The sequence below is a fragment of the Nannizzia gypsea genome, genomic scaffold, assembly GCF_000150975.2.
Source record: "Nannizzia gypsea CBS 118893 supercont1.5 genomic scaffold, whole genome shotgun sequence".
NCBI lineage: Eukaryota > Fungi > Ascomycota > Eurotiomycetes > Onygenales > Arthrodermataceae > Nannizzia > Nannizzia gypsea.
The window spans coordinates 853,892-879,654 of NW_003345197.1; the positions used below are offsets into that span (position 1 = coordinate 853,892).

A 25,763-nucleotide genomic window follows, 5' to 3' on the forward strand; every position below is an offset into this window, starting at 1 on the left:
CCATACTGGCGATGCCCCATGCTTCCAGAACCATAGTCATTGAGAAAAGGTGTTGAGGGCGCGGGTGCGCAATCTGCTTGATTGAATGGATAGGTAGATTTGGGAGAGAAGAGACAGCCTGGTCTTCTTCTCGTCTGTCTGGCGCTCGAATTGGTGTATGGTTTCTTGGGATAAGGATGGTTGGGGAGCTGGTGATGGCAGGCAGTATGTATCAAAAGGGTCCTTGGGCCGTCGAGCTATGTATGTCCCGTATATAGATCGACGATTGTTTCTGGTGACCAAGGGAAGATCCGAAGCAGATCCGAGGGAAGAAGGCCTTTGATATATATCTCTCTTTATGTCTGCCAGGCAAGAAGACGGGGAAGAAGAAAAGGTACGAGGGAAGGATAGACAAGGGCGAGGGGGGGGCTTGATGTAGCAGGCAGGCAGAGGAAGAATAAGCAGCAGCAGACCGACGAAGGGCTCCTCTTTAGATATTTGTCTGATGGAAAGAAGCCTAAAAAAATATCGCCTGGTGGGGCCTCTGCCTCTGCTTCTTCTGCTTCTGCTTCTTCGTCAACTTCTCTTCTGCAAAAAACCCAAGGGGCCACAAGAGTATTGGGTAAAGGAGTAAGTTAAGTCGTGTGGCTGCTCACGGGGCGATAGATAGCAACCCACGATCCCCAGCAAGGGTTGTCCTGCTTTTTTCTTTTCTTTTTCTTTTTTTTCTTTTCTCCCCTTCTTATATATTTTCTTTTCTTTTGCTCTTCTTCTTCCTTTTTTCTTTCTTTTTTTTCCTTTTTTTACTATTTTATTTGCAAGGGCAAGTTTAAATTTCTGGAGACAAGGGGGTGGATGCAAGAGTAAGATAGGGACGCTGCTTGACAGATATCAACTGACGGATGATGATATACTTTGATATCAAGTCTGGATAAGGGGCAAGCTGATATCAGGGACAACCGCTTCTCTTCCTTTTTTTACTTCATGATACACCCAAAAAGAGAGGAGAGAGAGGCGAAAAGATGGGGAGGGAAAAGAGCAAGCAGAGTGAAGAAGTGGAGGAAGCAGAAGGTTGGGATAGGATGAAACGAACACACACCCCCATAAACTAAGTAAGTGTGTGTATATGTGTCAGTAAAGTGAGTGTACGGAGCATATTTATCTAAGTTCAGTAAAAGGCAGCAAAAGGTCAGGTCGAGCCGGGAGGCTAATACATGCAACGAATCGAAGCCTCAAAGGCAGCCCGACAGGACAGCATAAAGAGCAAGAGCAAGAGCAAAGCAAGCAAGCAAGCAGCAAGCCGTCAAGCAGACAGACAGACACAGACAAGAAGATGAAATCCACAAGGATGATAAGAAACTGTAAGGAAGGAGGAAAAAAGCAGCCAAAAAACAGTGGAGCATGAAGAATAGCGATTTCGATACATGCAGAATACATATACTTACTCCGTACTTACACATACAAGTTTACAGTGACAGCAAAGAAGAGAAGATGGCTTCTGTCGACTGCCTCTTGTTGAACCCCTTTTCCACACACACACACCCCCTCTACCATCTGGATGGTTTAACACACGGCTTCCCCTCGAGGATTCGCGGTGCATCAAACAATCCAGAAGGAAAGGGGAATAACCATAGGCCATCAAGGCTCATGCTCGGGCACCTGCAAGCTGTGGGAACTATACATACATCCTCTGTATGTACGGGCATAACTTACATCAGAGTGTATATACATCAAGGCTGGTAACAAGAAAGCAGGCGTGTCATCGTTTCGCTTTCGGGTTTGTTGGACACGAATACCGGGTCTACTTGCACCGACCGGCGTGTTCTGCCAACGAGATCAGAGCCAGCCGTGGATCCAGAAAGGAAAAGGGAGGGCCCTGTATCTTTCTCTGGTGTAAACGGGGGTACGAAAAAGCAAGCAAGGGGGTGGGAAGGGACCCAGAAAGTGATGCATTACAGGCCGAATACAGACACCGTAATGACGGGACTTGGGGACATTTTTCAGCTTCATCTTTTTTTTTTTGGCTTTCTTTCTTTTTTTTTCACTTACGAGGGAGAAACTATACTATTACGTCCCGGAAGGAAGAGACGGACGGGGGAATGGGAGGGATACGGTGGAGTCTCTTGGTGGGTTCACGATGGGCGACGGGACGCTGGCATGGTCAGGCTTTGGAGTGATTTCTGATATCTGAGGGTTGGGCACGACCCAAAGGGGAAGAGAAAGAAAGACAGCAAGAGAGGAAGCAAGCAAGAAGTATCATCAACAGAGAGCCAAAAAGAAAATAAAAAGCCGTGGAGAGATCAATTGTTTGTTGCTTTTTCTTCTTCTTTTTAGGCAGTGCTTTGCTTTTGCTTCGGCTGTAGATCGTTTTTGCCTTTTCGTGGCTGTGGGATGGGAGTAAAGAGGAATGGGAATAGAAAACGGCTACGATGAGATAGAAGATGGATGATGGAGAAGACGGCTGTATGAAACATATCAAGAGAAGAAGCAACGAAAAAGGGTGTGGTGAAGAAAGGCCCCTATGATACGGGGTCTTATCCACAAGCTGTCATTCCTGCTCTTCTTCTCTCTTTCTCTCCTTTCCCTTTTACATCAGATGGAAAGATACGGTGATGATGGTCAGCCAGTATCTTCCTCTTGTCTGTTCATTCGCCTCTAATCCCAACAAGGGCTAACCATGTCTGTCTCCTTGGGTTTCGATTAACTCTTAGTCCCTCCCTGCAGGGATCCAAGGCGCTTCAAACCTTCTCTTTCTTATTCTGTTGAAAAGGGAAAGGAAAACAGCAAAAAAGGAATATAAGGTGACTGATGATAAGTAATGGGAGCATTTCTTTCGTCACTCAAAGTCTGTTGCTGACGCTCCGTCTTCGCAGGGCTGCAAAGAAGCAAAAAAGGGGAGGGGGCGGCCAGCAGGCGGAGATGGGATGGAGATAATTTATCCGATACAAGAAAGAGAAAAGGCCGAACAGTTGGCTAATGCTTTTTTGCGGGTTGCTTGTAGGTGGACGAACACAGCGTCTTTGCTCCATCATGGACAAAGGATACCGCTATTATGTACATACTCCGTAGAAATATCTCCTTTGGTGGCAGGAAAACGTCTGCAGGAGCGGAATGGGTTTGGGTTTGCCCTTGGGAAACCAGCAATTGGAGTGGGTTTTTTTCATGGCTGCTGTGTGACATCGCTATGGCTCGCCGTCACCCGCCTTGCCTTGCCTTAGAGTCGAGGACACCGCAGACACACAGCCTTCAGCACCGACACGAAGGGAGGAGGGAAGTCTTTAAGCCTAGGCAAGCCATATCCATGGAAAGAGACATTCTGTTGTAACCCCAAGGTGAGCTCCAGGCTTCAAATCATAAGGTTTATCCAAGCTTGCCTCCTCATCGAAGTATATACATCCTTCTTGTGTATATGAAGTATGATATGGTTTGAAGTAAACAGGAAGTTTCCCCAGAGACTGGACTCGACGGGACTCGAGACAAAGCACCGGTATCTCCGACTTTTGAAAATCCTCCTATTCCCTCTGATCAATTCTGTGGATGGAACAAAACGCCTTTTCTAACAGTTCCGTGGTTCGACTGTCCATCCCGCAAGTAGATATCCAGCACAAACTGCATCGAAGCTGTCCTGGTCGCGAGAGCGCCATCTCCCAGAGGAACAAAAAAGGGAGCGCTAATTAACTTTCCTCCACCAAGCCTCAAAACTCTAGCTTAAATATCATCGCGTCGTCTTGCCGCAGAACAAAGTGGTGTGTCGTACAGGCGACGGTCAAGGGTCACGGAAGAAGCTGAACCGGAATATTGAGAGAGCAAAGCAAAGATAGTTCAGCTGGTTCCCAAAAAACAAAACAAGCAAAAGAAAAAAGCAAGGGAAAACTGGACAAATCATATCGGCGACTAGTTAGCCTGATTTCTTTCTCTAGCAGCAAATAACTGACTGACATGTAACCAGGCAAATATGTCAGCAGAGGACGAGGCGGACTGAAACTTGCCTTTTCTTTAACAAGTCCTCTTTCCTCTCGATCTCAAGAGAGAAAACACCGACTCGCAGCAACAGACCAACTGGGTCGACACAGATGCAGAAAGATGCGATCGGTCCAACGATCCGTCCATTCACAGCAGCGCGCTGGCCTGCAGGTTTCTTTTTCTCTCACGTCTCATTGGACACCGGTGGATTATTCTTCGCCTCAAGAGAGGGAATCAAGAATTGGAATGAAAAAGAAAAAGCAAAAAGCCCGACCATGGTGGCTCGTGAGGGACCCGTAAATACGGGGTCCTGCGTACAAAGACCACATCGACAGACATAAAGCAGTTAGTGGTGTTGTCTACTTGGTATACTCCGTCCGTCCAGCCGACCAGGTAGAAATACGTTTTTCTGTACCGTGTACCGTGTCTAGCATCCTTCGCTAGCTCCTGGATAATTATTTAATTAATTGGATGCTTCTATTGATAGGAATATGTCTTGGAAAGCCTCACACGGGACGGCCATCGCGAGGACTTACCATACAGAATACGGACAAAGTGTCTCTCGAGCGAACCCACCAGTAATACGGAAGAAATGTGTCTAAAAGGTTTCGATAACATAGCAAACCGAGGAAGCTCTGATTAATATAAATATATGCACGTATATGCATTGGGCACTGTTGACTGCAGAAGTTAGTGTGCATACCAAGACGGCCAAAACAAAAACGCCCTGACCTCTTTGTCAACTTTCTTGTCTTGCGAGTAGCAACGTCTGCAGGGATGCGATAGGGTGGCCTTTACTTCGACAATAATAATAGGTATATGGAGTATAGCAGAAGTATGTATACTGCGGAATTTGTTCCAGCGCCCTATGGAATATTGATTGGCTGCTTCAGGGCAGTGGAAAAGGCGCCAAGTTTGCTTTCAATCTGGAAAAACGTCCTCAGGCTCCCTCGCAGGTTGTGGTGCTTTTGGCATTTTCTCCTTGTTTGATTGGAGGTTTATGGCTCGGTATATCGCCCGCAGTCCGGTTCTGTATAGACTTCCAATACCTCAACTCGGAGAGGTCGGAAAGCAGCTGCATATCCCCCTGATCTTTCTCACAGCACGCAATGCCATGATCCATGTCTCTTGAATTCTTTGCTTTTCCTGCTCACAACCCCTCGATCAAAGAGGTCCACTGGTAACTTCCAGATAATAGGAAGTAGTGGTACTCCGTAGAAGAAAAGTCTCTTCATTATTTTGCACCTGCTCGGTGGCCTGTCACATCGGTATGTCACACATCAAACCGGTTGTCTGCTGCCTGGATGAGATATCGAGAACCTACTCTGTACATGGCTCAGGAACGGGGACGGGACGGAGAAGCGCCCTTGGGTCGAATTTTTGATCTCACATGATGGCTCCTCCATGTACAGCACAGCCTCTTTGCCAATATTCTGTGCATCTTGCTACGGGGAGGCTGCGGTTACTTTCTCGGCTTCATTGGGTGGAAAGCCTCTCCACCACCAGCTAGTTTGTCCGGAGAAATACTCCGAAAGTAAACGTAGTTACTCTGTACACATCAAAGCAAATAAATGAGATACAGTTTCAAAGGGAAAAAGAATGAGTTCTTAGGTGTGCCTCTGGATGTTGCAGTCAGTTGTTGATGTTGCGGTGCAGAAATGTGTGATACACTTGAGGTCGAATTAAGCTACTCCATGGATAAGCTTATGTCTGGTAAGTGATCGTCCTTGGACAGCGAGATCTTCGGTGAAGTTGAACGAGAGTCATGGTTACTGCGAGACAAGCCAAGGTCACCGTTTTTCGTCCTCCTTTATCCCAGGACTCGAAGAAGATTTTTTTGTTTTTGATGATGCTTTTCCGTTCTTCTTCTCCCACGCAGTGATCGCCTCGAAATTAACGGTGAGCATCAAAAACAAACAAAACGACCTGCTCTGCATGGATGCGCCATTCCGCTTGGTACTTTTTCCAAGGTTCACCAGCCTGTCTCTGGAAGAAACGTATCCAAAGCAGCTGTACGATGCATTGCCTTCTGGAGACCGCTTTGCGACCGCCTTTTTACAGCCTAAAGTAGGTACTGCATATACAGCGCATGTTTCCGTCCATACTATGTACGACCAAGTAAATAGTATGTGGCCCCGGCCCAAGCCTGATCGACGTGACTATGCTAATCTTGAGCCAGCCATCAGAGCCGCCACAACAACAAAGAGAGCGGACTCGAGACTCCAGCAGAGGGGGATGGGGAGAGGAGCGTCCCGATCCCAAGTCTCTGGAAGATCGACCGCAAACTTTCAGCTCGGGTGTTTCTTTCCATAGAACAAAGTGATTGATCTTCTCTAATGACACACATATGAGATGCAAAGCTGACCCGATACGATAGATGTGTGCAAGCAGCCGACAAGCGCTCTATTCTCCACCATCTCTGACATCAGTGCTCAACCAGGTGCTGATAGGAACATCAATGTCGAATTTTTCTATCGACAAAGATGTGTTAAACCAGAGAGATTTACGAAGTACGGAGTACTACAAAAGGAATAATAGTCTCAGTTAGTCCTTATTCCTGTGGCGGCCGGCTCCCCTTTCATAATGTATGCCAACACTCCATACTCCATACTCTGCGCTCGAAAGCAACACCCACACCACATCACTCGTTCAAAGCGTCAATTCCCACCGAGAGGCTCAAGCGCACAGTTAAGCTCCTAATCCCCGAAGGTACACATTCCCTTGCAGCTCGCCACACAAAGAACAGAAAGAAGCAGAAGCAATCATGCAGTGACACGTACGGCACATCTGTATATCTCCCCAGTCAAGCTGGAGTCACAACCACCGACAATATGCCCACCCATCAAGAGGGTGGCGAGTTGTTGCAACAGAAACGCGCTCGATCTTCTTGACGTTTTGATGCATGTCATCGCATGGAATATCATTGACAGTAATCTTTCCCCTTTTTACTTACTTTGTGAGATAAAATAGATAAACTCAGCGATCAATAGCAAGGATTACCTAATCCATGTTTGCAAAAAGGGCGAGGATGCAAAAAAGGCGGAGTGAAGTGGAAAAGAAAAAAAAAAAAGGTGAAACTCCGTGATGGAGAAAAGTTACGATACTTCCATACTTACTTACATATACACAACACACCCACGCAGTGTAAGTACGGGCTAAGTCGATACTTAAGGGAGTACAGGTGCCAGGGATGGCCATGTTCAGGCAAATTGGCGATGACATAATAACATGAACGGCAACCGCGAGAGCGTCTCTCGTAGACTAGGACGGGAGAGCAGCACGGGTAACTCGAAGCCGAGCCCTCAAACCCAAAACAGCCATGAAAAAGCGCAGTGTCAGAGTGCTAAGCGGTCTTGAATTTACATAATAGGAATCCCGAAAAAGCGGGCAAGCTCAAAGCAGCTTAGATGAACGCGTCAGCTTCAGCAAGAAGAACCCTGCTCGGTGGAGAGTTTCCCCAGGATCACTGCTTAGCCCGGGTACAGGGAGCACCAGCCCACCAAGCAAACCAAGCAAACCAAGCATCCAAGCACCACAGTTAAGTTGAGGGCGTGGAGCTCAGGCGTTAACGTGATTGCTGGTGGTCTTGTCGCCTTGCATCCCGCGCGGTAGTTTGGGACTTGCGTTGCCATTTCAGTGGGGGAGGGAGAAAAAGCAACTCTCGGTGGTGGGGGGGGATGGAGAGGAAGTGATGGGTGAAGGAGAGTCAGACGGTGATGTGGAACCAAGACCACACGAGCATGACTTGCAAAAACGAAGCCAGGGGAGTGAAGAGAGTCTGCTATCTATGGAGTAGGAGCAGAGGAAGTGTTCTTCACAAACCCGACGCAATGGAGGATACTGGACCAGAATCGATAATATGAAAAGCCATCTCGATACGGGAATTTATTCGATATCACGATCTTGGCAGTTTGATTTTGACTGTTTTTCCAACTTCTTTTTTTTCCCCTTTCCTTGCTTTCTCATTCTTTTTGCGTGTGGTTATCTACAATCGTTTTGTAGGGAACTAGCTTCATGCTCTGTGACGACACCAGCATACGGAGTACATGCGGCGACTACCAACACCAGGGGATGGGACCCAGGGGACTGAGGAAATTTCGGGGCTCACAACATCACCGACTCAGACGACACAACATGGTCTTGCTACATTTGATAGGCTGCACGGAGTAGTCCGTGATGGGGATACGGGAACACAAAAAAGAGGATATCGAAAGGACGGTGTTCCAAGATAGCTCTTTGAGTCGTCATAAGCCTTGAGAGCGACGTTGCAAAATGGGGTTTACCTGCCGTGTCAAGTTATACGAAGAGCTTATGCGTATGCATTCCGATGTGCTGTGATGGCGTGCAGCTACTCCAGTGCGCATGGTACTCAAAGAATTCAAACCGGATTTTTTAGGATGCCCCTTCCACCACCGCTATCCAAGTAAACATCTACACCGATACTGAAGCCCGATGGAAGTATTCCGTCCTCCCGTCGACATCTGGGGAGGGTATCTAGGTTACTTCTGCCTGTTCCAAAGGCGTGAAGATGGCGTTATTACAGCCAAGCCGCCATCAAAGGGATCCGATCCTCGACCCGCTGCAAGGGTGTGCAGTATGGGGTGTTAGTTGCCTTTTTTTTTTGACTTTCTATCTCACTATGGACGCCATCACCAGCGCCCTTTCTCAGCATGTGAATCCACTAGGCGAGTCATAATTCCTCAGCAGTAATATGGATAAAGAGGAGTATTCTCCAGAAACAGGACAGAGTGACGAACACGCTGGTGTCTCTCAGTGGAAATATATGGCCCAGTTCATATAGCGATGCTGATTGTTCAGGAGGTGTTTGAGATGCATTACGCGTCGTGTCTAATTGACCTTCTCGAGATCCCTCCTCCGATCAGCTCGATGCTTGCCATGGCAGAAGGGGTTGCTGACTCAGCGTAACTCGAGCAAAAGGGGGCCTTACATTCTATTCCTTTTTAGCTATGCCAAGCCTGAGACCCCTTTTATTGGTCCACATCCATCGCTGCAGAGTTCTTTGAGTCCAACGCCTGCTAAGTTACAGCGTACGGAGTACTTAGGACATATATACGGAGTATATTCTTACGAGACGGGCTGTGGACAAACGTCGTGATGGGGGAGTCACTCCGTATACCTGACACATTTACACGGTTTATATGCAAGGACGAGCTAACTCTATGGCTTGACTGGTTCAACAGACGCGGCAGACCAGATTAATAGTTCGCATGTTCTGGAGTCAAATATCAATCAATCAATAATCCGTCTCGCAGATGGTGCGTTAACTAATGCTTTACTCGCCTAGTTAGCGCCCTATGACGTCGATATTGAGAGGATGCCCCCAACCCGGGCAAGGCATGTCCTCTTAGCTTCACTTTGAATGCAACTCAACCCCCTCTAACTTTTGATATGGGCGCGCTTGATGGAGTTCCCCCTTGTCCTCTGTACGAGCCTTGGGAGACTTGGGGCTCTAATTTACCTTTTGTGAGGCCCCCAGCTAACGCAAGGCACAAACGGTTAGCTGAGGATCCCTTCTTGGTAGTAAGTGGCCATCGAGACTAAGTAAAGAGGGGGTCAGGGCATATATTACGACTCCGTGTTGTGAGGATCCGTCTGTTTGGGGCAGGAGATGGGATACAGCGAGCATGATGAAGAAAGAGTTAATGCTGCAAGAAGCCAATCCAAAATAGCAAGATACTTAGGCTATTCAACAGTTCCCGAACCCGGCTCTTATGTTCGGCCACGACCCTGCTATTAAGCGTAATATGACCGACTATATACCTCAAGGGTTACTGCCTTGATGAACTCTTTACTAGGGAGCACGGTTGTTCACAGCCCAACGTTTCCTAATTAACACGACAGCCGAGGTATGAAACCCGACCTCAAACAGGCGTCATTAATATCAGAGATATCGAGCACAAAACTGTTTGAGCACATTTTTTATACTCTGCACACCCACTCGCGATCTTCATAATATATATATATATATGTTCATCCGAGAGAAGAAGTGGAAAATCGCGAAACAGGAAGCCCTCCGTGGGTTTGTATATACTTATAATTCCTCATCATCAAAGAGATTCTTCACACCGCCGGCAGATCGCCATCAAGCCATTCCACCTCTCCTACCCACGTTTTGGGCGACTATCACTACCATTCACTGAAAACCACGCATTCGTGGCTCAGATCACCGTCAACTCTCCATGCTTAACCCTGAGACGATCATGCTCTGACTGGCAGCCATAGCAAAGAATGAAAAAGAAAATAAAGTAAATGAAGCATTCTTATTAATTCGATCTTCTCAGGAACGGGCGGTAAATCCTTCTTGGCCTATCACTGATCCCAGACCACCTTGATCTATCTGAGATCTCTGATGTCTGGAGCACATCCAGGCGAAGGACGTCTTCTTACCTGTCGCTTGGGTGAGGGCAGCGAAGGCTGGTGGGTAGATGGATGGAGCAACAGCAGCAGAGAAGGACGGAGTTATGTCATCGTAATACCGGAATACAGCGAAATCAACATACTAAGATTACGATACTGTTATTTACCGATTTTGCTTTACTTACCATACGAGAGGATTACAAAAGATACGAAAGAAGGTTATCTGCTTTAAGGTTTGGTGAAGTGCAGGTAAAGTTGGGTCCGCCAAGAGCTTTAAAGCTTCGCTGGCGGAGCTTTTCTATTTCACGAACTACATTTCGATGGTGAGGGAAGAAAGGCATGATTCAATCAATAGCCTCCTCCGAAGTGATCTTCCAACGTTTATTTCTCTTCGCTCGCGGAGGATCGCCCGCTCCCAAGGACATGGGCATATTATTGCAGCCATTAAGCTTCGTTAAATGTCCAAATAGTGACGAGCCAAGAGTCAATAGATTCCGGCTCGGCGTTGTTGATATTTCCTTTTCGTCCTTGCTCCCTCTCTGTTTGCCTACCTGCCTGCCTGCCTGTCTTCCCCCCTTCTCCCTTTGTTCATGTTTTTGATAGACTATATGGGTCACAACGCATCCTTCCTCCCATTCTTTCTTTTTTGCACTTTACCTGTCACTGGCGGTGACAGGGTGCTTGGTCGCGGAAACGAGCAAGCTGTTGGGGAAGGATGATGCGTATATGTATATACACATAACTACTTCAGGCTTTATCAGTACGCAAGTAGCATAAAAAAGTATGTATACTCTGTAACACAAAATCCACAACCAGGAAACCTGGAGAGATGAATACGAAGTTTAGGCGCTATAGAATAGGGGAGATCGAGTAAGCGTACTCCGTACTACTGATATCTCGCAGCGAAAAGGTAGAAGGGAAAATGAGCACCATTAATTGGACTGCAGTCCAAGTACTCGAGAGCGGAAAAAGAAAGTGGCGTGTGTATCTGAGATATCGATCGAATCACATCACGCAGAAAGGGACAAAGGATTTGGCCCCTGTCAACAGAGAGCCATCTCCTCCGTATAAGCATCTCCAATCTTATAGTTATGGACAACCAACACTCTCCACAGCTTCCGTCCAGTCAGCTTCGGGCACGGAAAGCAGGTCATCCTCTGTAACTCTCTCTGTCTTGTATGTGTGCACGCGCTTGTGCGGTGTGGATATACTTACTGGCAACTTCATGGTGATGTCACTGTACATCACCAGCCCAAGGCTGCTGCTGCGTTGTATGGGCAGGAAAGACTCACCTGGAGAGTCCGCTACCCCCTAACCATGAAGTTGCGCACATATACCTACATAACAGACAGGCAAAACAAGACTACAACGCCTTTCGGGAGCAAGGGGATCTTCCTGCACCTTTTTTTTTCAAGCAGGGCTTTGGCGGCGGTTTAAATACTGAGTCTGGGATGAACACCGCTGCTAATGCAGCTCCAAGACGGCAGAGGCGGTCAACTAAGTTAACTATCTTTACATCCATACATTATTAGTACTTGACCAACGAACGGGACAAAAGTCGGGAGCCGGACAAATGGATAGTACTCCGTATTGCTCGAGAACTCAACGTCCATCAACGGAGGTCAGCACTCTCCCTCAACTCACGCACTTCTCGCATCTTTATGCGCTCTCCCATCTCAAACTCCTCTCCAGCCAAAGGTATACGTGGAAGGACGGATTAAGTACGGAGTAAGTACGCCTTGCTCGTTCCCGGGAAGCATTAGCAGCTCCGCCGTAGCAGAGAACTAGTTAAGAATGCCAATCCGAGTCGCAGCGTATCGTTTCATCCGCTTGGCTCAGCTTCCTGACGCTTGACTCGTGAAAAAAGCATGCAAAAAAGAAAGAAGCTGAGCTCGTCTCTACCTGCTTGTCCCCGTCCTGTCCTTTTGTCTTTCCTGCCACCGCGCTCCGATATCCCTGCACATTCTGAAACGCACCGGGCCTCCCAGATGTCTGCTGGCCCCCCCCCACATCCCGCCTTGTTCAGCCTCCACTCCTTCATGGGCTCCTTGTTCGTTCCCCCTGGGTTCTTGGCTCCGCGAGCCCCCTGCCCGCTATGATGTCAGCCCAGCCGTCCTTGGTGCTTGGGTCGGGGCCAGCAAAGACATGTGGTGAACTGCTGGTTCATGGTGAGGACGCTCTGATACTGCGGACGTTCCTCTATGGGGGGGGAGGGGGGTTGCGGCTTCCCTTGGGCTCATCCTTCTCCTTTTTTTTTCTGGCTCCTCCTGAGTCGACCAACTCCCGAGAGTAGCCAACGTCGTTTTGATTCTGCATCTTCCAAGACTGCGAAACAGTGTATACGCAAGCTCCTATCTACCCCATACATAGTACGGAGCCATACTCACCAGGTTGTCGCCCCGAACCGAAGTATGGTGGAGAGAACGATCGATGATCAATCAAAACAAGATCATCTCATGTCACAGCGGCGTTCCTGAAGCATTCCGCTTGCCTTCCATGAACATTACTTTTTCTCTCTTGCTTAGCTTTCTTTTTTGACCCCTTCTAGAGCCTGAGCAGTGCTGTTGGTGAACGTGAAGAGACGCGCTTCCCTCGATCCGATCGTCTCTCTTGCTCCCTTCCATGCACAGCCAGGTGCCTGGGCCTGAAAATCACCCCATCACCATGAAGATCAAAAGAAAAAAATGGGAAACAATGAACAGAAAATTGTGAAATTTATCATCTTGTGGAACAAACTAGCTGTTAATACATATTATTAACTAGCTTACTCGATACCAAAGACGGGAAAATGCGTGCATTAAAAAGGGCAGCTCAGCCACCGAAACGCAGCTGGTTATTATCACGGCACTCGTTGATAATAAATCTCTGCCTGAACGGAGTGATATGTCGATGCTAAAGCACTCGCCACAAACCGTACGATCTAAATGCATTTTTGACATTATTATATCCTTTCCATGACGGAGTAATCTCCTCCTCTTTCTCTGCAAATTCTTCACGCAGCCCGCTCAGAGTCCGTCACATCTTGTGAAACTTGGGGGCACCAACTACACTCCAAGCAGTCTCTAAATCAGTGGTAACACTGCAGTTCTAAGGGAAGAATGGAAAGGCCCTTGCTCAACAGTACCAGCTCTGGGCCATCGATCCGGCTAAGCCGCCCGGGTATGGCCGTTGTGGTCGCTTCTTGAATGATCCTTATAATCGCCCAAGGAATCGGGGTCCAGTGTCACTCGAAGCCGGCAATGCAAATTGTGGCTTTTCTCCGCGATTATCTAGCCAGGAATCTTTTAACGCATATGTGCGTATATTCTCCGCATGTGCCTTCCTTTGACCTTAGATGTTTACTTTTTTTTCTGCGCAGCAGCAGCTAATACATCCCATGGGACACTGCTGCGCCTCATCTGAGTTCCTGTCTATCAGTGCGAGATTGTTCCGGGATGCTCATCCGTACCGTCTTCCAGCCTTTCCCGCCCAACGTATATGATACGCTCCAGAGAGCCATACCTCTCTTTTCGAATGACCTAGAAGAATTTGGACCTGAAAAGCGCAAGGTTCCTTTTGGAATATGCAGATAAACGATAACGAAACAAAAAAGAAGGAAAATACCAGAGAGCAGACAATGGTACCCAATTGCGGAAAGGCATGCCTTTCCTCTCGGATAGTTTGCTCAAGTATTGCGCTATTTTACTTGATTGGTCTACAGAAGATGGCTTTCAATATGTCGTCGGCTTGATTATGCTGTCTATAAAACTGTGGATAGTACGGAGCACATACAGAGTATGGAGTACTCCGTACGCCGGCAGTGTTTAGGTATGGAGAGTATGGGGTAGGTATGGAGTACTCCGTAGAGCTGACGCTCTATTAACTCCTCCTATGTAGTTTGAATTCGCCCCATCACTGCCAAAAATCCTCCACTTGCTTTTTTCTCCGGTCTTTACAGCTCTTTTCCAGCCTGACTGCCGCAAAGGGTCCGTGTTGCATGGGACCCTTCTTCAAGGCATCGACTGGACGGCATCATGCTCATACTGCTGGTGGCTACGTTTCATACACGCATCAGTGGCGTTTGTAGGAGCTGTTCCCCCTATAGCCTCGCTGAAAAGTATATCTACCTTAATTTGACGCCACATCCACCAAACAGACCAGATTATACGTCGTATAATTAATACTTACCATAGCAAGTCCGCCCAATACCTGATGGATGAGTGACGCTGTGCAACCATTCGAAACCCCCCCGCTGACCATCCTGCTCCACTGGAGAGAATGTGCAGAAATGGGGAGAAACACGTTTTGGCAGCACTTATCAGGTTAATGTCCGCCGTTGAAGAGTATTCGACATTACGAAGGGAAAAAAGGAAAGCGCTTTAATGGAGTTATCTGTACTACGCAGTAGCATAAGGGTACAACAACAAAAGGGATCATATCGTCTGGTGGCGGCATTGAAACTGCCTCGACAATGTGCGAAGGGAATATAGTATATTCAGGGGGCCATGCGAACCTACAGCTGGGACATAGTTACATCAGACCCAGTAAAGATGGCGTGGAAGATGCAAATATTGTAAAGGGTAGATAAATTTTATTTTGTATATCATTTGGACCCAAACATAGGGGTATCAACTCTAGGGCCAATATCACACCACCCATAGGATAACATTAGGATGCAATTAACTGATTATTACGGCCGACGTACAAGGAGCTCCTTTTTTGGTTCAACTTATACACTAGTAGAAGTGTGGCATGAAACTGCACCCTGAGCTCTACTAGCTGCTGCTGATCCAGCTCTACGACCAAAGACAGCACCAGAGGTTAGACCGGTACCTCCCGGGTAATTGCCATAGAAGAGGCCACCAAGCATCTCTCCTACACAGTAGAGGCCAGGGATCTGCTTATTGTTGGCCGAAGAAATGACAGTAGCCGTTTCTGGGGTCACGGCTAGTCCTCCAAACGTAAACGTAACGCCGCAGGTAACCTTCACTGCCAGATATGGTCCTTGGTCGAGAGGGAGAGCCCAGTTAGACTTGGGGAGGGACAGGCCACCGGCCTGAGATTGCGTGGACAGTCCATCTTTGATTGCTGGGTTCCATTTAGCGTCGGCATTCTCCCGGCGATGCTGGTAAACTGCGGTGTTATAGTCGGCGATTGTTTTGATAAAGGTCTCTTGATCTAGTAGTCCAACACGAGAGCACTTTTTAGCAAGCTCCGAGATTGAAGGGGCAGTAATATGCTCAACGACCTCTGGACGGTATTCTTCTTCCCGTAACCATGAAATAGCCTGCTGGTCCCAGACCTGAAATGCAATATGTCCGGGTTGCGCAAGGATGGCTCTGCCAAACTTTGCATATGTGAAATTTCTCATCTCTATACCCTCATCTACAAACCTTTCTCCCTCTGCATTGATCATCAATCCAAGGGGGTAACCCGACTTGGTAAATTGGTTTGATATTGCACGGTCACCGGAAGAGCGAGGAGCATTGGCATCCCATGCGACTGAGTGACATCCACGCCAGTCTCCGGCTCGTTTTGCCGACATATCACGAGTGGCTACCTCAAGACAATCACCAACATTGTATGGGGTGCCACGGACGAAAGCCTTGTCCCAGCCATCGCCTAGATACTGTTTGCGCATCTGAGGGTTTGATTCAAACCCTCCAGCAGCTAGTATCACGGCTTGGGTTTTTATATATTTTTCATTGCCATTGTTCTCAATAACTGCCCCAGAGAGTATGCCAGTGACAGGATCGGAAACCAGTTTTTTCAGCGGCGCCGAGTAAAACATAGCGACGCCCTTACGCCGTGCCGCTGCCTGGTAGTCCTGGATAAGACCCAACCCGCCATCTTCGGTTTTCAGGGACATACCTCCCCAAAATCTATAGCGTCCATCAACTTTGTAGGACTGTCGGTTGAATGATAATTGGAACCTAACACCAAGGCTTGCAAGCCACTTGATGGTGGCATTTGAATCCCAGACGAGAGCTTTGCAAAGGTCCCGGTCTGTCTGTCCATCGGTCATTCTTAACATATCTTCGGTGAACTCTTCGACGGTATACGGCTCCATATCTATGATACCTGCTTGCTCAGGCCGAATATTGTTCACAATCGGAAGAATGTCATCCAGGCCACTATGGACTGTTCGGAATGCACCAGCAGTGAAATAGGTATTGCCTCCCGCCCATTCTTCTGGAGCCTTTTCGACCAGGACGACATTCCTGGCACCGTGTTCAGCAGCCGAAATAGCGGCTGAGAAGCCTGCGTTCCCACTGCCAACGACTAAAACATCGCATTCCTGTGGGATTGCCATGCTGGAATTTCTAGATATCACTTGTGGTTCTGACTATGTGCGCTCCTCTCCTTGGATCAATGAATGTTTCCCCCGGATAATTGATAACCTCAACTTACAATAACAATACCGTTTCTTTAACCGCCGTGGTTTATTTACTGTGAGGAATATCTCGCTGGCACGGAGTACACAAGTTGATATTCGACTCGGCTCTCCTTCGAGCGGCCGAAATGCTGACCACAATGTTGACGGAGACTTGTCCTCCGCGTCACGGTTCCACATCTTAACTACCGAAACCGCCTAATGGAGCCTTTCAATATAAGTTAGATGGTATGGTTAGTGTGTAGATCAGTGTTCAGTGGGCTCTTGTCGAACCGCCAGCGTTCTGAATCCTTTGGTATTATCAATAGTCACGGGTCTGACCACAGCCATGGCCTAAAGTGAGCCAGGTGACAGCCAGCCATTGACGAGGAAAACGACCCCTCTCACCCACGCCGGCCAGTATCTGCATTATATGAAGGGCTCAAGCCAATATCAAGCGCGCTGTTATGAAGTTGAACCTCCATCGAAGCGCGATGTCGTCCAATTTATCCTTTTGCGTCTTTCGGGCGAACCCCTGCTCGGCAGCTCAAACAGGGCGCTAGTCCTTCTTTGTCAGTCACGTGGTAGCTTGCTTGCCCTGGAACCCTTTTTTTCCTCTCCTTGTAACTAAAAAGCAACGTCGAATTCCAAACTCCGACAGCGTATAAGAAAATTTTATACCAGACTTTTCATGACGAGATGATTATACGATCAGGGCCATGATTAAGCACCAGATAGATTTATTCTAGCCTGAGAGTATTGTCGATTTCGGCAAATAATACGATTCCCGCCAATATCAACCTGGTCTTTTAGCGGCCATGGTACGCTGCTTCAAAGAACGACAATCCACTTGATTCGCTTGCAAGGACGATAGAACCTGGATTATTGAGCTCCGTTCTCCCGCTTCAATCTTGCAAAAATGACCAAATCTCATGATCATGGCCCGCCAAAGATCTTGGCCCGAGCATGTCAATTTTGCCGGGCTCGGAAGATCAAATGTGATACCCAGCGGCCAAGCTGTAGCTCATGCATCAATCAGAAGAGAGAATGCGTGTATATATTAGAGGTCCCGAAAAGACGGTAGGTGGATCGGCGGTATACTGCAGGCAGCGCCAATTCTGTTGTTCGCCCAGGAGTTACACCCATTACTAACTGAGAATAGTCCATCTACAGCCATTGTCAACGCTCTCCAAAATGAGAAAAGACAGTTTGAGGAGATGATCTTACGTTTAAAAAAGGCCACTCCGGAAGAGCGGGAAACCTTATTGGAGTCTATTCCAGTCGAAGATGGCTCTGTGAAGCTCAAACGTGGCTCACCACCACCGTTTACCCCTTCACCTTTGGGACCAAAGAAAGCTAATCGGGAAACGAAGTCTCACCACTCTGATGATGATGGTATATCTTCAGATGAGGATCTGGATGTTCTCCCTTTCCTCTCTGTCGACGAAGGCGGCAGAGTCGATACATTCGGCCCTTCGTCTGCTTTGCAAGGACCAACGAAGCCCGTAATTTCAAAAGAATCACCTGTCACTGAACATGTCCGAAATCAGCTCATAGCAAATGCAATACTCCAGCGTCAACGAGAGCACGATATTAGGTGCTGGCGGGAGATATATGGCGTTCCGGTGGAGCTTGCTATTCATCTACTGGACCTCCATTGGAATCGACAGCATCACAGTTTCCTGCTTACATATAGACCAGCAGTCATGAGGGATCTGATACAGAATGGACCCTATTGCTCTGAATTCTTAATGAATGCTATTTTTGCATGTTCCTGCAAGTATTCACAGAGAATTGAGGTTCGGGATAATCCGGTAGACCCGGAAACTGCAGGTGGTCGGTTTTTTGTCCGTTGTGATCAATTACTAGCGGACCAGTCCCTTTTAAATTCTTCTACCATTGCAACTCTAGTTGGACTTTTGCTTCTTGGATCAACCTACAATGCATTGGGTCAAACATCTAAGGGATGGCTCTATACTGGATATGCCCTTCGAATGGTCTATGATCTTGGCCTTCACCTTGATTATAAAGCCACGACTGCAAACGCAGAGGATATTGAGATACGACGCCGCGTTTTTTGGGGCGCATTCATTTGCGATAAACTACAGAGTTTGTACCTGGGACGACCAATGGCCATTCACATAAGGGATACACATGTGTCACGCAACTTTATGGATACCATGGAAGAGAAGGAACTTTGGACACCTTATGTTGACCCTAGGCTCCCATCTGACTCTTTACCAGCTATGCCTGGTGCTCCTACTCCAATCCACTCTGTTACAACGTTTCAACAGTTATGTCTTCTTTCCAAGATCATGACCAAAATTATCAATCGTTTTTACGTGGTGGGAGCTACTGCTGCTAATGCAAGAGCTAGTCTACAATCAATCGATGACGCATTGATATCCTGGAAGGACAATCTCCCGTCTGACCTTAATTTCGAACCGTGGTCAGACAATCCATTGATTGCCCAGGCTCGTCCAGCCCCTAATGTCATGATCCTCAATGCTTTATATCACTCATTAGTGATCCTGCTTCATCGGCCATTCATAGCCGATGGCCATCTTCGTTCTGCTGTTGCACCGGCTAGCTCTTGGAAACGCTGCACTTCTGCTGCCAAAAACATAACCAGCATAGTATTGGCATATAAATCGGCATATACCCTTCGAGGTGCTGCATATTTGCTGAGTTATGCAGTGTACGTTGCCTGTACCATTCATGTTCGCAATGCTGTGGCAACCGATGGTAGCCAGCCAAGTGAAAATTCTTCCATACTATCTGCAAGTCTTCATAGCCTTGATGAGCTCTCGAAACCGAATGCCGGTGTATCTAAGACTGCGAGTATCATTCGAAAAATTATGGCTGATAATGGCCTAAAACTGGTGTCAGGTATTTTATCATTTGCATTTACTCTGTCTGGTGGTATGTGTGCTTACAATTAAATAGAACCAGTTATTGATATACATTCCCCATCTTCTTTGGATTTAGACGCCATTTTACGGATGTTCCCATCTAAATCTCCGACCCAAGGGCAACAGCCGAACCAGCCTGAAAATTTTGATCAAAATTATGGAATGAATCCATATGGACCAGAAGATCTACTTTATGGGTTTATGGATGGAGAAACAGCGGCCTTCTCGGACTTCACTAATAATGGAGCTTTCAGGCTATAGAGAGACGTTTCTCTCCTTCCTTGAACTCCTGACTAATCCCGCTACCGCTGTGGGTCAACGGAGATTGAGTCTCCGTCGCCGTAATTTATAATCAGGATGCAGGTCCATATTCTAGGGACGGATTAAGCCCTATCATTAAACTGCTGCTAATTCAACAATCCTAGTGTCCCAAGCGGCAGTAGTGATGTCATATTACTAAGAAGGTGAAAGAATGTATGGCGGAGTACGTTAAGATATCTGCTTCTGTATTTGAAATTATCCAAGATTACAGCTAACTATGTCCTCTACAGAGTCCATGCGACTAACAGGATGACGATATAGAATTATATATATTCTCGATAAACTTGGGACTGAAGGAGTTAAGCTGGTGCATTATTGAAGTACTGATCTACAGTTTAGCAGGCGTTTTTATCACGGTTTAGGGGCTATCGTATAGAGTAATGCTACTGTTTGATTGATATAATGGCTATTATTGGCACTTTGTATCATAGATTAGATCTTGAATCTAATCATATATCCTAGAATGAAAACTCAGCATTTATTCCAAAGAGCCTGCCTTGGTATCGGTTCACGATTTCTCCCAACTTTACCATAATACCAGCGGCCAGCATTCTGACTTGATCATCTTCCTTTGGGGTTATTTCAAAAATTCCTCCAACCCATTCTCGCATCTCCATTACTTGCTCTGTGAATTCGGTGACAAGACGTTCTTCCCCAGAGATTCCGGATGCAATATTAATATCCATTACGGCAAGAAAAAGTGACAGTATGGCGGAAAGAACAGTTGGTTCTGTAGCAACTGGGGAGTTATGGAGTGACATCAGTAGTGTTAGAACATCGGAAGTTATGGTCGGCTGGTTAACCGAACTCGGCCCAATGGTCGATATCACAATGTTGACAGTTTGTATAAATAAGGAAAGGAGATGAGGGGAGAGAAATGGGTTGTTGCCGTTATATGATCTAAATAGTCGAGTTAACGCTTAGTTTCTAATGCTAGATTAAACTTGGGCTGATGTATACATACGAAGTAGAATAAAGCATTAGACTAAACCCACCGATTAATGGGCGGAAGAACGCTTCGAATAGTGTTTTATGTAGATCTTTTGGAATCGACTTTGCCCTTCTTAGTTGTTCTCGTTCGTGCTTCTTCTTCTCCACTTCCATTCTTGACGAAAATGTGCGAACTTTGAGGGCATTTGGACCGCTCAGTGCGTCTGCAGCATTAAGAGCTAAAGGCTCTAGAGAGCTTCGGGCAATACTCCTAGATATAGCCTCAATTGGGGTATTTTTAGAAGCTGGGTCAAATTGGCTTTCAAGTCGAGATGGGAGTCGTTGAGACGGGAAAGATGCGTCCGTGGGAGCGGGGGGAAGGCCCATTGCCCTACTATCCTCTTCCCTGTACCCTGCAAGTTCTCTAGCTCCTAGGCCAAAGGCGACTAGTAACGAGGATCTTTGGGATTGGGATAAATCAATATGGAAAAATGCATTCGCTATCCATGAACCTAGAACCAGTGGGCGTGCAACAATAAGTGTGACCAGGCTCTGCAGGCGATATTCTTGGAATTTTGGAATATTATATTTGTCATGCAAGCCAGTAAGGGTAAGGGCAAGGTCATTAATGTGTTCGTCTAGTTCGGAGCCAAAGGCCGCTTTTCGCCTTATAAGGCTGGGTGCAGTCAAAATGCCTAGATTATAACGGTCATAATTGTCGATGTCACGAAGGTAGACTAAAAGATCCCTGATATATCTGTTGCGGACATAGAATTATCAGCAACATTAGATGGTTAAGTAAGGGAAAATAGGGTTGAGGTTTCTTACACAGGAGGGGTGGGCTTGGATCTCTGAATAAGTGTTGGGTCATCGTCAGAATCAGAGGCATCCGTATCTGGTTTTTGATACGGGGTAAGGCCATCCTCATCAGATTCATCTGAATCTTCCACGGGCAATATTTTGGAAGCCGCCGATTTTGCATTGGATTCTTGTCTTTGCTTATGTTTGGTATTTGGGACTCTTCTTTCGTTTATTCCCGTTGAGGGCAACGTATGTGAGATTTTCAAGTTCTCTAGCGTTCCAACTCGGTCCTGGGTATCTGGTAATTTCAAGAACCATGAAGCCTCGTCGCTTTCCATTTCAGCCAGGTCGAATTTCATGCGGCTTTCGGGTTTATCAATCAGCTTGGATAATGAAGTGCCAACTACCATCCCTAAGAAACGAGATCTAGTGGATGCTGCTCCAAGGCGATTCGAAATAGCAGATAGATAGGAACTGGACTGAACGAGACCGGATAGATCAGTGGTTTCAAGCCTGTTCAAGTAACCAGCAGCGAGGAGGATAACTTGTGCATTCGCTATATATCCAAACCAGTTTAATCAGATTAGGTGGTTCTAATATGTTGCAAATTGGCTTGGTAACAATTACCTTCTTGGGCTAGTATAGGGGAATGCTTGATTGAGAGTTTATCTCCAAAAAGATCAATTGATTTTGTAAATATTTGTGAAAGTGAGTCTAATAATTGTTAGCGATGGAAGAGATACGGGAACAATGGAAAGCTTACCTGGGGTCGGAAGCGAGAGTAGCCAGAAGCGAACGGCGCATAAAAACGCTGTTTATGCTACCTCCCTATTCCCCGAGATAAGCCAGTTTTTCAGAATCTCTTTCATAATGGCAACATCCCTTGTATCAGTGATAGAATTGTTGAGACGGTAGATATAGAAATATCCACCACGTTGCTCTTTTCATTTTCTAGCAGATTTATCAAAAAAGTCCTTTCTAGGTAACGTAGAATTGATTCTAAAATTCTTCTTTGGTCATGCTGCCGCAAGATTTTCAGCAGGTTAATGAGCTTTTCGGTGCCTGGCCTGTCCTTCTGGAATAATAGGCCATTTAAAACCTCACCAACCACTTGATCTATCATTTAAATGGCCGAATTAGTTATAGGTCACTATATTGTTGAGGGGAGAGGGTTTTACCTGTCTGACCAGTGCTTAGTGACCGGCTAGTAAATACACCCAGATACTTCCAACCTTGATCGTCATCAATAGGGAGATGAGACGCCATATGGCTGATATTTCTCCCTAGCCAAGAAGCATAGAGTTTCCCATTAGAAATCCAGGAGTGAGGGGAAGATTCTATAGATAACTCTGTATAGCCAAATGACTCAGCAGCAATTGATAGAACTTTCCCAGATGCAAGGAGAGAAACAGCCTCTTGCAAGAGAAGCTGTTGTTGGACCGCATTGTCATTGAGCCGGAGTATATCAGTAAATAGCTGGAAAAGTAAGTCATTGGGTGATAATAGGTGTGAGAGTAAGGATAGAGCATCTTGTATTAGTGATCCATTCTTAGAGCCGGCCTTCTTCCCATGCGGAAGATTTTGACTCGGGAGAAGACTTCGGATATAAGCCAGTAAAGTTCCAATTCCAGAAGGACTCTTCACACATCTTAATAATATAGCTTGTGGTGTCTTCCTGGACGAAAGTTTGTATGAGGTTTCTAGTCCATATTCCATCCCTAAGCTATCCCAATGGTCACAAATGGTAGTTGTGATCAAAGCATGGAGTATTTGAGCTCCAAGAGAGCTTGGGATGATGATATTAAAATCTCCATCCTCCAGCCTGGCGGGATCAAGAAATTTCAATACCTCTAATAAAGTTGATATAGATGGCTTGGATTTTAATTTTTGCAATACATCTTCCGGTGATGATATCTGAGCTTCAGATTGTTCATCTTCGATGACTGAGATCCGCGGAACAGTTGAAGTTTCTTGAACAGGAGGTTGTGGTATTAAGGGATCTTCGGAGATTTCCGGCGACTTGACAGCTTTAAGAAGTCCTTCCATGGCTATGGGTGTTGTAATGCTCCAGCAATATCCCGTGTATGGATTGACAAGGGCTGTGTGTTGATGAAACTGATATCAGGATGGTTATTAGTAGGTGTGGATTACGTAAGCTAAATCATCTTATTGATAAACGCGGTCATGTGACGTGACTTGGTCAGCGGGGTCTCCCTTTTGCCTTTGGTGAGAAGAAACGTCAAGTTGAATCTACAACTTTTTGCAAGCTGTATAAACCACTACGTGGTTGAACTCAAGCTACATTTCAAGAAAGATATAAGTGTAAATCCTGCCCTTATATCACATTTTTAGCTTGATTTAGAGAATCGCTTTGCATAGCTGGACTGTTGGTAGCCGGTAGTTTCTTGATAGGAGCTTTGAGAGTGGCTACCACGGATAGCTTTAGCCTGAAGAGGAATTGCTATAAAATGGGCAGCTCGATGCCTGATGGACAAGCTTCGGATCGATGGTGTGTTACTATAATAGCCTCGACCAAATGTATATATTCTTGGCCAAACACTAACATGGTGGTAGGAGATATTTGCATCGAGTCCTGACGCGGTCGGGTCCATATAGTGACCCGGATTGGGTCCCTGGACCGGAAACTATTGCTGGCCTAGAATCATCAAAGATTCTGTAAGCTCTGAAACCTTTATCTCATACAGACAAGAAGGGTATTAACGGTTTGCTAGGGTAATGTGAGAATAAACCATCTTATGTTCTGTTCCTTGTAGACAGCTGTTAACCCCTTTAAGAGGCGCTGGAGGCTTAGGGTGTGAGATATTGAAAAACCTTGCGCTGTCTGGCTTTAAGGATATCCACGTGATAGATATGGGTATGTTTTCTTTGCTCATATCGGTGATACTCTTTGTTTACTTGTCTTACACTCTACAGATACCATTGATATCTCGAACTTGAACCGCCAATTCTTGTTCCGTCAAGCTGATGTTGGCAAACCTAAAGCTGAGGTTGCTGCAGCATTCGTTGAGAAGCGTGTGAAGGGCGTCAAGATCACTCCGTTTGTAGGGAAGATCCAAGACAAAGATGAGGAGTACTACATGCAGTTCAAAATCATTGTTTGCGGCCTGGACAGCATTGAAGCTCGTCGGTGGATTAATTCTATGGCTGTGGGGATGGTTGATCCGGAGAATCCGGAGAGTTTGAAGCCTCTCATAGACGGTGGCACAGAGGGTACGACGCGTTCGATCAATACCCTTCCGACTTCATGCTGACAGTTTTTTGTATAGGGTTCAAGGGGCAAGCTAGGGTCATTTTGCCTACACTAACCTCATGCATTGAGTGCCAACTTGATATGCATGCCCCCCGTGCGGCAGTCCCATTATGTACAATCGCAACTATCCCTCGACAGCCCCAGCACTGTATTGAATGGGCCCATCAAATTGCATGGGGTGAGCAAAGGAAAGGCGAAGACTTTGATGGTGACGACTTGGAACACGTAACATGGATCTACCAGACGGCCCTTGAGCGAGCAAAACAATTCTCGATTCCTGGTGTTACTTTCTCCATGTCTCAAGGAGTGGTAAAGAATATCATCCCAGCGATTGCTTCAACAAATGCGGTTATTGCAGCGGCTTGCACTTCCGAAGCCCTTAAAATAGCAACGTCTTGCAATCCATACCTGGAAAATTATATGATGTACGCCGGAGAGGAAGGTGTTTACACATACACATTTGCGGTGGAGCAGAAAGAAGATTGCCCAGTTTGTGGAAACCTTGCCAAAACTATAGAAGTGAGCCCAGAATCGACGTTGGAGCAATTCATTGAGTCTCTCGGGGAGAGGGCTGAGGCACAGTTGAAATCCCCAAGTCTGAGAACAGAGCAAACGACTCTATACCAACGATTTCCACCACAGTTAGAGGAACAGACGAGACACAATCTACAGAAAAAGCTGAAGGACTTACTAGAAAGTGGTGAGGAGGTTGCAGTGAGCGATCCCGCTTTCACAATTGACTTCCGATTTAAACTAGTTTTCTGATAAAAACGGCTCAGCTTGTCCATAGAATTTATCACTGTTGTTTAATAAAAGGCCTTTTTGAAAAATATTGATATTTCCAACTACACTATGA

General features: G+C 46.5%; 8 protein-coding genes across 8 annotated transcripts; 6 read left to right on the forward strand and 2 right to left on the reverse strand.

Annotated features, from left to right (window-relative positions):
* Positions 1-1,001: 1,001 nt before the first annotated feature.
* Positions 1,002-1,384, forward strand: MGYG_06153 (hypothetical protein; the record flags this gene model as incomplete). Its single annotated transcript, XM_003171564.1, has 2 exons — positions 1,002-1,050; positions 1,218-1,384. The coding sequence occupies 2 exons, from the start codon at positions 1,002-1,004 to the stop codon at positions 1,382-1,384; spliced, it is 216 nt and encodes a 71-aa protein (XP_003171612.1).
* A 4,216-nt stretch (positions 1,385-5,600) lies between these two features.
* On the forward strand, positions 5,601-6,092 carry MGYG_06154 (hypothetical protein; the record flags this gene model as incomplete). Its single annotated transcript, XM_003171565.1, has 3 exons — positions 5,601-5,655; positions 5,678-6,009; positions 6,069-6,092. The coding sequence occupies 3 exons, from the start codon at positions 5,601-5,603 to the stop codon at positions 6,090-6,092; spliced, it is 411 nt and encodes a 136-aa protein (XP_003171613.1).
* An 11-nt stretch (positions 6,093-6,103) lies between these two features.
* On the forward strand, positions 6,104-6,477 carry MGYG_06155 (hypothetical protein; the record flags this gene model as incomplete). Its single annotated transcript, XM_003171566.1, has 2 exons — positions 6,104-6,239; positions 6,320-6,477. The coding sequence occupies 2 exons, from the start codon at positions 6,104-6,106 to the stop codon at positions 6,475-6,477; spliced, it is 294 nt and encodes a 97-aa protein (XP_003171614.1).
* A 6,044-nt stretch (positions 6,478-12,521) lies between these two features.
* MGYG_06157 (hypothetical protein) lies at positions 12,522-12,988 on the forward strand (the record flags this gene model as incomplete). Its single annotated transcript, XM_003171567.1, has 2 exons — positions 12,522-12,689; positions 12,869-12,988. The coding sequence occupies 2 exons, from the start codon at positions 12,522-12,524 to the stop codon at positions 12,986-12,988; spliced, it is 288 nt and encodes a 95-aa protein (XP_003171615.1).
* A 2,040-nt stretch (positions 12,989-15,028) lies between these two features.
* Positions 15,029-16,612, reverse strand: MGYG_06158 (fumarate reductase flavoprotein subunit; the record flags this gene model as incomplete). The annotated part of the gene is made up of 1 exon (XM_003171568.1): positions 15,029-16,612. The coding sequence occupies one exon, from the start codon at positions 16,610-16,612 to the stop codon at positions 15,029-15,031; it is 1,584 nt and encodes a 527-aa protein (XP_003171616.1).
* Positions 16,613-17,591: 979 nt separating this feature from the next.
* Positions 17,592-19,845, forward strand: MGYG_06159 (nitrogen assimilation transcription factor nirA; the record flags this gene model as incomplete). Its single annotated transcript, XM_003171569.1, has 3 exons — positions 17,592-17,752; positions 17,835-19,561; positions 19,619-19,845. 3 exons carry the CDS (start codon positions 17,592-17,594, stop codon positions 19,843-19,845), a joined length of 2,115 nt encoding a protein of 704 aa, XP_003171617.1.
* Positions 19,846-20,363: 518 nt separating this feature from the next.
* Positions 20,364-23,682, reverse strand: MGYG_06160 (hypothetical protein; the record flags this gene model as incomplete). The annotated part of the gene is made up of 7 exons (XM_003171570.1): positions 20,364-20,805; positions 20,870-21,592; positions 21,664-22,192; positions 22,264-22,350; positions 22,434-22,464; positions 22,568-22,752; positions 22,815-23,682. The coding sequence occupies 7 exons, from the start codon at positions 23,680-23,682 to the stop codon at positions 20,364-20,366; spliced, it is 2,865 nt and encodes a 954-aa protein (XP_003171618.1).
* A 422-nt stretch (positions 23,683-24,104) lies between these two features.
* On the forward strand, positions 24,105-25,672 carry MGYG_06161 (NEDD8-activating enzyme E1 catalytic subunit; the record flags this gene model as incomplete). Its single annotated transcript, XM_003171571.1, has 5 exons — positions 24,105-24,145; positions 24,211-24,312; positions 24,432-24,511; positions 24,571-24,867; positions 24,924-25,672. The coding sequence occupies 5 exons, from the start codon at positions 24,105-24,107 to the stop codon at positions 25,670-25,672; spliced, it is 1,269 nt and encodes a 422-aa protein (XP_003171619.1).
* Positions 25,673-25,763: the final 91 nt, after the last annotated feature.